Source organism: Pelobates fuscus, chromosome 4 (assembly GCF_036172605.1).
Source record: "Pelobates fuscus isolate aPelFus1 chromosome 4, aPelFus1.pri, whole genome shotgun sequence".
NCBI classification, from domain to species: Eukaryota; Metazoa; Chordata; class Amphibia; order Anura; family Pelobatidae; genus Pelobates; species Pelobates fuscus.
The window spans coordinates 253,028,786-253,041,870 of NC_086320.1; the positions used below are offsets into that span (position 1 = coordinate 253,028,786).

General features: G+C 44.1%; 1 protein-coding gene across 2 annotated transcripts in view; it reads right to left on the bottom strand.

Moving 5' to 3' along the window:
- The window catches only part of IKZF1 (IKAROS family zinc finger 1), a 519,714-nt gene that overhangs the window by 342,520 nt on the left and 164,109 nt on the right, over positions 1–13,085 (bottom strand). For both annotated transcript variants that reach the window (XM_063452036.1, XM_063452035.1), the window contains exon 3: positions 11,792–11,911. In XM_063452036.1, coding sequence (XP_063308106.1) covers positions 11,792–11,911 — 120 coding nt within the window. The remainder of the gene's footprint in view (positions 1–11,791; positions 11,912–13,085) is intronic.

Below are 13,085 nucleotides of genomic sequence, written 5' to 3' on the forward strand. Positions count from 1 at the left end.
TAGATTAGGGGGGGTGCACAGCTTTAGTCATGCCTAGGGCAGCACAAAACTAAAATACACCACTGGTAAACAGCCCACATTCAGGTATACACATTTCCACAAACTAATTACAAACATTTACTGTATTTATTTATAAAATATTTTACGAGAAAGGATACATTCAGATTTCTCTTGTTTTCAAGCATGTCCTGGTCCCATAAACACTGCATTGTTACAATAGTGCAGGGCTTGACAAATTTGCTTGGAATCTAGGAGCCAGTAAAAAATTTTAGGAGCCAGGTTTTTAATGTCAAAAATACAATTTTTAAAGGGACACTATAGTCACCAGAACCACTACAGCTTAATGTAGTTGCTCTCATGTCTATAATCTGTCTCTGCACACTTTTCAATGTAAACCGTTCCTTTTTAGAGAAAATGCAGTATTTACGCCTTGTAACACTTCTAGTGATAGTCACTCAGATGGCCTCTGGAGTGCATCCTGGGTCAGTGCTGCACACTGAGCAGCACCTACTTATAGCGTCTCCATGCCCTGCGCATCTCTATGAGGAGATGCTTATTGGTGCAGCGTTGTGTTTTGCCACACATGCGCAATAGCCTCCCAATGCTTTCCCATTGGAAAGCATTGTATTGGCTGAGATCATCAAGATTGATGATCGCAGTCATGGAGACAGGGCCAGCTGCGGCAAGATCAGTGCAGCGTGGGGGCAAAAGGTGAGTAAAAAACCCTTTCCCATGTGATTGGAGGGGGACCAGTCATCTAAATTCACTCACTCACTGACGCGCACACACACATACACACTCACTGACGTGCAATGATGCTCACTTACTGACACACACACACTCACTGACGCACACACACTCACTGGCACACACATCCACTGGCACACACATCCACTGTCACTGCAATAATCCTACACATGTGACCACTTTGGGAGAGCTAGAGTGGTTCAGCTTTCCCTGTCACCCAGTGGGGCTTCAATCATCTCCCTGCACTGCTCCATAGAGCGCTGCTTAGTGATGCCGGGGCCAGAATGACGTCCTGCAACAGGGTAAAATTAAATTTTCCAAAAAAATGAATACAGTTCATCCTATAACAGAAAATGATTTGCCACTAGTTTATTTCAGCATGGTTGTATTGGAGTCTGTCATTTAACGTGGAAAAAAATATTGGGATTTGTTACCCTCATTAATTTTCATTATAATACAAAGCACACAATCTGTATTACTCCTCTTCAATTCAGAAATTTGAGTTATATAGTATTTTATCAAATGTTTGCATACCCATGGAGAATTTGTAATATATAATTATTAATATATGTACCATTTTTAAAGAAAACATGAGTTAGCAGGCAAAACACATTTCTTTTATTTCTTACGGGATTTATATTTAACTGTAGGTTATAACAGAATAGCACAATCATAAAACAAAACATGGTAACAAAGATAAAAATTAAATGAGCCCTGTTCAAAAGTTTGCATACCCTTAGTTCTTAATACTTTGTATTGCCCCCTTTAGCATTAATGACAGCATGCAGCCTTTTGTAATATTTGTCTATGATGCGCCTAATTTTTGCAGGTGGTATAGCTTCCCATTTGTCTTTGCAAAATGCCTCCAGGTCATGCATGGTCTCCTCAGAGCTTGATGATGTTAAGGTCAGGAGACTGTGATGGCCACTCCAGAATCTTTATCTTTGTCTGCTATAACCACTGGAGGGTCAACTTGGCCTTGTGCTTAGAGTCATTGTCATACTGGAAATTCAAAGAGCGTCCCATGCACAGCCTTCATGCAGAAGAATGCAATTTATCTGCCAGCATTTTCTGATAACATTCTGCCTTCATCTTGCCATTAATTTTTAAAAGATTTCCTTAAGGCTCCTCTGATTTGCAGTTCTTAACTTTCTGTCCTTCCTTTTCTCCCAAGGTAAATATTCTGTTTATTCTGTTCAGATTGGCTATGTTGGCCAGTCATGTTCCCCTTTACAGCCTTCATATTAGCCAGGGTATTTGTATCTGCAGTCTGCTTTGCAGCGTCCACTTGGCTAGACCTGTCTGCTCTCGGTATTCCCACTTTTGAGAGGTCCCTTCTTTCCTTTCTTTAGGTATGTTTGGAACAATGGTTACTTGTATCTTCATCTACTTTCAGACAATGTTTAGTCTCCTCTCAATACATCTTGGATATTCTTGCCTTTGACATACATTTTATGCCTTTCTCCCCTGAAGGAGTCTCCATTTTGGTTCAACGCAGGACTAAGAACAATTGTTTTTCTGTTTCCTATCCACACTTCCACCAGGCACCTTCACTCCTCTCAACTTTTTAACTTTTATGTACACCCATACAAACCAGACTCTTAATTTTATTGCTAGATGAAGTTCATGACATTTTTCACTTGCTGGCATTGTCAATTCCTTGACAGTGGAATACAGTACACTCAGTACAGGTGATGCTACTTCTCAGGCTTGGACGCAAGTACGAACTGGATAGACATTATGACTTAGCAGACTGTTGTCTAGGGAGTCAATTTTTGCCCTCATTCTCATGTGTTTTTCTCTCCTTTAAAGCTGCAAAATATGAGTATCTTGTTGTGCTCTAACAGTAGGGAATATTCTAGCTTTATTGATCAAATAATCTAAATTTTAAAAAGTATTTTTCTACCCCTCCCTTCCCGTTTCTTTTGGTCAAGGTTCCTGTTTCCAGTTGTTTAATGCAGTTTTTGAAATATGTCTCTTTGATAGCTTGTATGCCATCTAAGGGTGGAGTGACATCAGCTGTGGAGAATTAGGCTGCAGTGAGAACTTGGCTTCAGTGCTGGGTTGAGGTGAGTTTTATTTATATTTAATTTTAGGGGATGTGTACCAGCACAGCAAGGGTTAGTCTATCCCATGCTATGAAAAAACAGTTTTTTTGTTTTTTTTTGTTTTTAGTGGAGTGATCCTTTAATATTACGGAGCCAAGATGGGAGGAGCACCCATTTACAGGTGTGGAGTTCTACATACAATTTTATTTTTCAAATGTCACAAAAGCATATTTTTTTTAAATATCCCATCTTGTTCAAATGTAGCAGTAAAAAAATATTCTACAAAAGACAAAGAATTGTCTGATTCCATCTACTGTATTAAAAATCATTCATCCACTAAAGAGATAAAGCGTGAATGTAACAATTTTGAGGCACCGCTTCCTTAGAAAATGTTAGTCCTCAGGGGAAAGAAGGTGGTGCAAAGAGCATTCAATTAAACAAAAACAAACACAAAAATGTGTATGGAAAACCTTGTTGACTGCATAACCTGTTGTGTTTAGATCTTTACTAAAAAAGAAGACAGCAACAAATGTCATGCTTGGAAAAAACAATCCATAGGAATTATACAAAACTGTCAATGTTTAGTGCACATAAAATGTTTCTTTATCCAAGTGGGAAACAATGATTGATGAATTTGTCATGTTGAATATTTGGTTAATAGATGCAAAAATGCAAATACAGTCATCATAAGTAGAGTTATAAATAGACAGTATATAAATTAAGCATATTGCCAATAAGAGTAGAATTCTATGCTCTGGGCATTAAATAAATTTGAAGCAGTTATACGCAAGATGGCCAATGTAAGATGAGCCATAAATTTAGAATCTAATGAATAATGTGCACTGAAGGAAAAGATAGTCGGTCATAAAATGCAGTTGATAACTATCAAGACATTCATAGTGGGCCTGGTGCTGACAATTATGAGGGGCCTAAGTACAGAACCTTATCGACCAAAAACACTTATACCTCTCAAGCGTTATGTATCTGGTGGAGATGTTGCCGGAGGGAAACTCATAGGATCCAGCTCTAAGAAAACTCAGATTCTCTTAAAATATGCTAATCTCTCTCTAATTCATGCTTTCATCTTTCAAGTAAATCCATACCCCCTAACAGCAGTGTCCAGTGAAGCAGGAAGTCAATGGGCGGTGTAAAAGGGTGGGCCACTGATGTGGATCATGTAATCAGAACTCCCAAAACGGACGAGCATGGCCAACAGCATCCTGAGCTTGGCATAAATGCGTCTAATGAGGCGCTTGCTCAATGTTTTCTAAGGACTGTCCCCTAGCACTCACATGTCCACTTGTCTCCTTACCTTCCTACTAGCAGGTAGAAGCTCCTGGTATACAGTCTGAGACAGAGAACATGTGGATGTAGTGAGTGTAGAAGAAATGGAACATGCCACAGTGTTAGAGAGACCAAAGTCAGTATTACCTTAACTAATTTAATTTCAGCTAGTCCGGACAAGTTGTTTCCATACATACCTCTTAAGTTGACATACTAAAGCAAGAGTATGTGAAGAGTAGTTAGATTTGCCACCTTTCTTGGAAAAAAATACAGGCCTTACTAATTTGCATAACTAAATGTAGTTTAGATGTAAATCACAAGGAGTGACATGAGAAATTTCTGTAAAATCACCAAAAAACTACTTTCAGTTTTATTATGCAGTATAGATGGATTGCCACCAGTGCCTCCCTGTCTCCCAGTGTCCCCATGTTGCCTAGTGTCTGTGTCCCCATGTCTCCCAGTGTACCCATGTCACTAGGGGACACTGGGAGACATGTGTCCCCAAGTGTCTGCGTCCCCTATTGTCTCAGTGTTCCCAGATCTGTCCCCTATTGCCTCATGTCTCTGTGTCCCCAAGTGTCTCAGTGTCCCGATGTCTCCCTGCAGCCTTTATCCCATCCCTCACTTCCCTGAGCTGTAGGCTGTCTCTGCAGGTTGGAAGCTGATGTCTGGACTCTCTGTGCTGTGTAGCTGCTCCACGGCGGATCAGTGAGTAGACAGATGCAGGTATAGGCTGCAACTTCCTATCCCTGCTTCTCTCCACATACAGCAACCCCTACTGGCCGGTGCTGGTATTGCAGAGTAATCCCTGTTTATACTGAGAAAAATACTGGCATTTGTATTGCCGGTATTACTGCAATATTGGCACCGGCCAGGCAAATAAATACCGGCCAGGTGGCAACCCTAAGAGTAGTGTGTGTAAAAAATAAAAAGTTGTTTTTTTTGTTTTTAAATCAATGGGCCTATTCCATGGGCATGGGCCTGTAGCTGCAGCTCCATCAGCCCCTATGTTAATCTGGCCCTGCCAATAACACTCTCCTTATGAGATTGGCTTTTCTGACTACTCTGCTCTCAGTACTCCTTGACCAAGTTTGGCTTAATTTTACTATCCCTGGAATCTCTGATATGCTTTTGTTCCTTGGCCTTGCTTTTTTGCCTACTATCAGCATTGTGTTAAACCTTGCCACTCTAAGCTGTTATCCTTTGTATTCTTATCATACATACATGTGTTTTCAGGAATGACATTCTGCCAGTAGCTTCATCAAAATATGATATCCACTAGTGATGTTAAAGGGACTCTATAGTCAACATATAAAAGCAAGAAAGACAGGTCCCCCAGCCTTCCTTCTTGCTTTTATATGAACTTTCATTTAATAAAAATAATTTTCGAGGTGTTTTTATATTAAAAACTTACCTCCGTTCCAGCGCCGAGCTCCCAGCCATGCCGCGCTCCCTTTTTCGTCAAAATGACGAAATCGCGGGGCCCAATAGGACGCTTCTCTGAGAGAAGCGTCATCGCGATGTGGTGCGCATGCGCGACTTCACGCTGCACCAATCACGTTCTTCATAGAGCGGCATTGAAATCCATCCAATCACAGTGCTCTGTGTCATTTTACACAGCGTGGGAAAATTCTTTGGAATTTTCCCACGCTGTGTAAAATGACAGAGAGCACTCTGATTGGCTTAAACCAGCCAATCAGAGTGTTCTTAGCCTAATTGCAGGGCGTGGCAAGGCTTTATAAGCCTTCCCCCGCCCTGCAAAGCTCAGTCTGCGCGGAGCCCTCCATGGGTGAACATGGATTGGTTTTTTTGCGCTCGTTTTTTTTTTTTTTTTAATTGCGTCCCCCCCAGCCCCCACCCGCCGCGTCAAACGTGAGGCCTTTTTAGGGCCTCTGAACTCGGAAGTCCCTCTGGTGGCCGTCTGATTGACTGCAACAAGAGGTGTTCCAAGCTTCCAATGTAAACACTGCATTTTCTCAGAAAATACAGTGCTTACAAGAAAAAGGCTGCAGGGAGCTGTAGCACTCACCTGAACAACCTCATTAAGCTGACGTTGTTCAGGTGACTATAGTGTCCTTTTAATTGTCACCCCCAGGTCCCAAATCCTTAAACAATAAGACAGCTCAGCATCTTTGCAACACTGTCTATCATGGTGTCTAGTAGATGATAATTGATTCATTAGCACAAGTTTTAGGATTATCAGACCCACAGGCCCGTCGCTACCCGACAGGCAAAACAAGCAACTGCTTGGGGCCCCGAGCTGGCCCGGGGCCCCAAGCAGAGCCGGCAGGGGCATGCGGTCCTGGGGGGCCCGGACTGCTCAGGTCGTCCGGGCCCCACATTCAGTGGGTACATACCGGGTCGCAGGGGGCCCGGTATGTACCCACTGGGCCAGCCTCTTCTCCTGGGGGGCCCAGCAGCCGGTCACCTCAGGGCCCCCCAGAGGCTGGCCCTGCTGACACCCGGCGGGCGCGCGAGGGAGCACTCTCCCTGACTGAGTGCTTCCTCTTCAGCTCCCTCACGCACCGTACTGATGCCGGAGCCGGAAGATGACGTCATCTTCCGGCTCCGGCATCAGTACGCGGCGCGCAAGGGAGCTGAAGAGGAAGCACTCAGCCAGGGAGAGTGCTCCCTCGCGCGCCCGCCGGGTGTCAGGGACAGCCGACAGGGAGGACATTTCAGTGAGTGGGGGAGAGGGAGGGTGGAAATTGGAGGGGGAGGGAGAAAATTTGAGTGGGGGGAGGGAGAAAATTTGAGTGGGGGGAGGGAGAAAATTTGAGTGGGGGGGAGGGAGAAAATTTGAGTGGGGTGGGAGGGAGAAAATTTGAGTGGGGTGGGGGGGAGGGAGAAAATTTGAGTGGGTGGGGGCGAGGGAGGAAATTTGAGTGGGTGGGGGGGCGAGGGAGGAAATTTGAGTGGGTGGGGGGGAGAGTGAGGAAATTTGAGTGGGTGGAGGGGGAGAGGGAGGGAGGAAATTTGAGGGAGTGGGGGGGAGAGGCAGGGAGGAAATTTGAGGGAGTGGGGGGGAGAGGGAGGGAGGAAATTTGAGGGAGGGGAGGGAGAGGTAGGAATTTGAGGGGGGAGAGGAAGGGAGGACATTTGAGGGAGGGGGGAGAGGAAGGGAGGACATTTGAGGGAGGGGGGAGAGGGAGAGGGAGGGGGAGAGGAAGGGAGGAAATTTGAGGGAGGGGGAGAGGAAGGAAATTTGAGGGAGGGGGAGGGAGGAAGGAAATTTGAGGGGGGAGGGAGGAAGGAAACTTAAGGGGGGGGAGGGAGGAAGGAAATTGGAGGGGGGAGAGGAAGGAAATTGGAGGGGGAGAGGAAGGAAATTGGAGGGGGAGGAAGGAAATTGGAGGGGGGAGGAAGGAAATTGGAGGGGGGAGAAGGAAGGAAATGAGAGGGAGGGGGAGAAGAAGGAAATTGGAGGGGGGAGAAGGCAATGAGAGGGAGGGGGAGAAGAAGTAAATAGGAGAGGGGGGGAGAAGAAGGAAATTGACGGGGGTAGGGGGAGAGATTGACATCCATCACACACACACACAATGCACCCCTTGCACACAGAAAAACACACAATGCATTACACACAGACACACATACACAAGCAATGCATCCCTTACACACAGCAACACACAATGCACCCCTTCCACACACTCAGTGCATCCCTTACAGCAGTGTTTCCCAACCCAGTCCTCAAGGCACACCTACCAGTCCAGGATTTAGGGGTGACCCAGTTGTGTCTAAGGTGTTTTTTCTTTTTTTTTCTAAAAACACCTTAGACAAAACTGGGTAATCCTTAAATCCTGGACTGGTAGGTGTGCCTTGAGGACTGGGTTGGGAAACACTGCCTTACAGACACACACACTGCATCCCATACATACACAAACTCACCTTGCAGCCCTTACACATACAAACACAGATTCACACAATGCATTCCTTACACACATCAGGACATCCCCCCGCCACACACACACACCCCTGTGAACAAACTCATTGGTGGAACATGAAGGTGGACCCTGGGACCCAGACCGTGAGCTGTGTAAATGGCCCTCAAAAAATGGAGCTGCTTCCCGTTCTCCCAGAACATTGATTTTTGTGACCACAGTTACAAACCGCCTCCAGAGAGCCTGTTCTACACCAGACCAGTGGAGCCAGACGGCAGCTGAAGCCCATCATCATCCTCATCTGGTTGTAAGTAGGCAATCTAGTATATTATTCGTGGCACTAATCTCTAATTTACCATACATTAAAGGGACACTATAGTCCCCAAAACCACTGCAGCTTAATGTAGTGGTTCTGGTGTCTATAGCCTGTCCTTGCAGGCCTTTTATTGTAAACACGGCGGCACTGCAGCACTGTGTTAGTTAACATGGCAGATCATATGGGTGGGGCACTGTGATGTCACATGGGGGGCGGCAAACTTTACTTTTGCCTAGGGCGGCAAAAATCCTTGCACCGGCCCTGCAGACACTGCATCCCTGTGGGCGGACTCGGGGAAAGGACCGGGTGCAGGCGCCGGGGGGCCCAGACCTTGAGCGTGCATGTGGGGGCCTCCATGTCCGTTTTGCTTGGGGCCCCCAAATTCCTTCAAACGGCCCTTCAGACCCATAAAGTTAACATTGTATTTGTCTTGATCTATATTCTAGAAAAGTTCCTGTTCAATTACGAGTCAATTAGTTTAGTAAATAGTCAGTCTAACGTACTTACATTTTCCAGAAGTTACCTGCCCAATTATCCTATGCAAAAATATTATTAAATGTTGGAGTCTTGCCTATAATGTTAAAGTGAACTTCACATATAACATCTGTCTTTAGGTGGGTGATTCTGATCTTTTATAGAAAAACAACGTCTGGACAATCCACATGCCCACAGGACTGTATCTAAGGAAAGGTTTTGTGACCAAGCTTGTCTCAATAGAAAAATGGGTGATTGTCAGTTCACCAAAGTAAGTTTTCAAATTTCTTCTACAACAATGGAGGCAATAACAGTGGAATAAGTGGAACAGCTTAAACAAACACACTGTGTCTCAAAGCAGGTGTCTGATGAGTCAGTCTGTTATGTTCAGTTGAAGTCATGTGACAGATATTGCGTGTGCAAAAGTTTCCAAACTATGAAAAAATAGGGTCTTGTAAGAATGTAAGCAGAAGAAATAATGTCACAGTTTTGCTTTGAGCGAAAGCAATTTCCATATAATGCTTTAAGAGTTCATGGATCTACCGGTATTAATACTACAAACTGAATCTGTTCATTATGAATCAATGAAATATATTTCCATCCATATAAACCATATACAGCTGACTCAGACAATTTACGTGAAATATATTGCTCACTCCTCGCATATATAGGCCTACCTAACCTAAACAGTTAACCTCAACAAAAAATATTATGTGATTGTTTATGGTTTAGTGAACAGTAAACATCTCTAAATGGGTATACATCTGTATAAGAAATATATCTTTATATCTCATCAATAGTAAAAAAATAAAGAAGATGCTATTCAAATTGTATATATCTAAGATATATCTTTGTCTCATCAATAACAAAAAATAAAGAAGTTGGCGGTCAAATAAAATCTAAGAGGAGATTTCACCTACAGCATTTGAAAGGATTCTTCAAAAAACATATTTTGAAATGCAAAATACAAATCTGTTTAAATATTGTCTGCTTGGCACAATGTTAGATTGTTTGTTTGTTCAATCTGCATATTCTCGTTAAAAAAAAATGTAACTGTGAATTGCCCCAGGTCCAAAACTTTCAAATGCTTTGTAAAGGTTTTTTTTCCATAACTTAATGTTTTTTCCCACACCTCATCAGCGAATCTTAAATTAAAAAAAAAAAAGTTAACATTTTATTATTATTTTATTATTAATTTATTATTATAAAAGGTTGTTTTTTTTTTTTGTTTGTTTTTTAACAATTGCTTCTATTTATATTTCAGTTATGTTTTGGATTATAGATTACCTCACTTCTATTTAATGATTTAGTGCTTCACATATGCAAATACAGGCTTTTTTTTTTTTTACACACACTAAAAAGACACATATGGGGGCGGAGCCGGGCCGCCGCGCAGAGCGGCAGCCATGCATGCGAGCTCCAGCTCTGAGCAATCTAAATGCCGAAAATCACAGACTCTAAAGCTAGCCAGAAGCCGGGGAGGCACCAAGCATTGTGTGGGGAGAGACCCGGGAGCAGAATGTGCCAACGCTCACCAAGCTGCAGCCGCGAAGCCTTCATAATTGAAACGACCCCACAAGGCCTGCACACACACGGACTGCAGGCATGTAAGGCACGACGACAGAGGGAGAGAAAGGAGCGCCGGCCCGGCCCCGCTCTCCCCCCTCTGGCCGACGGGGGTAAACCAGGCCCACAAGTCAGACCTTCAGAGACTGGGGTGGAAGCCCGAGCAATGCGGGGCCCCTTCCCGCGCGGGGCCAAGATGGCGGATGGCCACACACGCAGCTGGGAGCCGCACTGGGCCACCTGGACCCTTCAGGGTGATGGATCCCATGGAAGGACCCCCCCGGGCAGCGGACTGCTCGGCACGGAGCCGGCCTTGGCCCCTGGATTTGGTGGTGGTCCATGGGCAGATGCCCCCAACTCTGAGAGCCCTGTGGAGCCGAGGCGTGCTGGGACCCCGGTGGACCGGTGGCCGGGGAGGCGCTGACCGGCGCCATGCATGTGACCGGAGAAGGGTGGGGCAAAAAGAGGCTGGAGCTCCAACGGGGACCCGCAGGGGTTGGGGAGGTGCAGGGGACGGGGGCCCGAGGACTTTTCAGGGGTGGGAGTCCGCCGGACTGTTCATGTCCCTGAGTGCCCACAACACTGTGGAATCCTATGCTGCACGAGGATCTGACACACGGGGGGCGCTGGGAGGCCCTGGGAGTGGGCAACCAGCTTAACATATATAAGCATCCCTGCCACAAGTTTGAACAGAGGTAACAGCAGGGGGAGGCTTCAACAACGACTACCCAGGAAGTCATCGGCCCCGCGCTGGTCAGTGCCCTCGCAGCGGACGTTACAATGCCACCTCCAGAGAAGAGACTCACCTTTTATAATTTTGTTTTATATTTACCTACGCTAAAATACGACCAAGCTGGTTTAGAAACCTGGCTAACAATGTATATCTCCTTACCAAACATGTATGATTTACTCATGTCTCTCACAACTAAAATGTCAGGACGAGTACCCAGTCTAACGTCTAGCATAACTACCCATCCACTGACATACACAGCATAAGCATGCTCCACTAATTTAACAGTGTGCAGTACTAGTCAGTTATGTTTTGCCAGCAGGATGTATTTTTATTTTTATTTTAGTAGCTAATAAGCATGAAAGATCCAGCCTGCTCCAGATATTTGTTGGCAATGTTTTGACTAGTGATTTCCCTTTTATTATTAACTCACGCAAACAAGATGTGCCTTAGTTGATCATACTGCTAGCACTAGCACCTCCATCTGTCAGCCTGTTAACCTGAATCAGGGCTTCGCCTGCCTTACCTTACAACAGACGTGTTGGTTTAACCATGGTTGAAACTACTTTATAACAAAAATGTGCAATGTTCAGAAACGCCTAACAATTGTCTTTAAATGTTGACTTCAAAACTGGCAATAGCTGTTGTGGCATTGCTTGCTTCTTTGTATTTTTCGTGCACGACAAAATAAAGAATTAAAAAAAAAAAAGACACTTACATCGTGCATTTTTTAAAATAAACATCTTACCAATCGATTTTTCATTCTTGGAATTGTGTTGTGATGTAGCACTAGTCGAGAGATCTTCAGGAACAGGCATAGGTTCATCAGTATCATCCAAACCATCACTGAGAGCAGGGCTTTGGTTTCCTGTAATTTAAGATCAAGCCACCATAATGATTAGATTTGAGTTTATTTATTTTTGCAATTTTCCAAGTTGCAGAAATACACATTTTTATTTTTTAAAGTACCTTAAAATAGTTGAATATACAATAACACTGCCTTAACCAACATGTGTAAATGTGAACATTAAAGGGATACTTTAGGCTAAAGTTGGCTCATTCATTATTTTTAATTTGTTTGCAATTTGTTGTGCAGTACAAAAAAAGTAAAATATGCAACAGCCAGCAAGATACTAATAACAGGATCGTGCAGTACCTATTTTACATTTTATGTACGGTAATTAATTTATCAAGTTTTGTGGGATACACTTATACTACACTAGTTATTTTGGATTTTGGATTTGGTAGCGCCTACACACCTTTCTATCTGTTTATGTTGTTGTGCAGTACACCTATAAATAATACAGGTAGCTATATTAAAGCAAGGTGAAACTTCACGTTTTATGAAAGTTAAATGAACACAGACAGGTCAATTTTCTAGACATAGAATTTAATTCCCAATGGACCCATACTTTTCTTTTAACTTACAGGACAGGTAGAGACTGGCTTACATATAGGGAAACACCGAAAATACTACAATAGATAAGGAAAGCTTTACTCCTTGCCTATCTGCTGTAATATATATATTTATTTATTGTCACATTACACTGGAAGGAAAAGTTTTTGGTATATATAGAGATAATTAAAAAAAAAACTGAGACCATGGCCTGGGGTGGGGGGGAGGGGGTGAGGGGGGCTAGGGTGGAGACCCAGGACCGGACACCCCATCCGCTGACCTTCCACAGCCTCCCCCCATCTGTGCCTGCACCTCCCCTCCCCCCACCTGCAATACCCTTACCCCACTAACCCACCCCCCATCCCTCCACCCCACATCCCCCTAACAAACCCCAAAATACATGACCCACCACCGACCCATTAGCCCAGGGACACGACCTACCCAGGGCCGGATTAACATAGGGGCTGATGGAGCTGCAGCTCCAGGCCCAGGCCCATGGAATAGGCCCATTTAAAAAAAAAAAAAAAAAAAAAAAAAAAAACATTTTTTTTTTTTTTTTTTTTTTACACACTACTCTTAGGTTTGCCACCTGACTGGTATTTTACTGGAACAGCCGGTATTTGAGGCTGCCTGGCCGTGCCGGTAT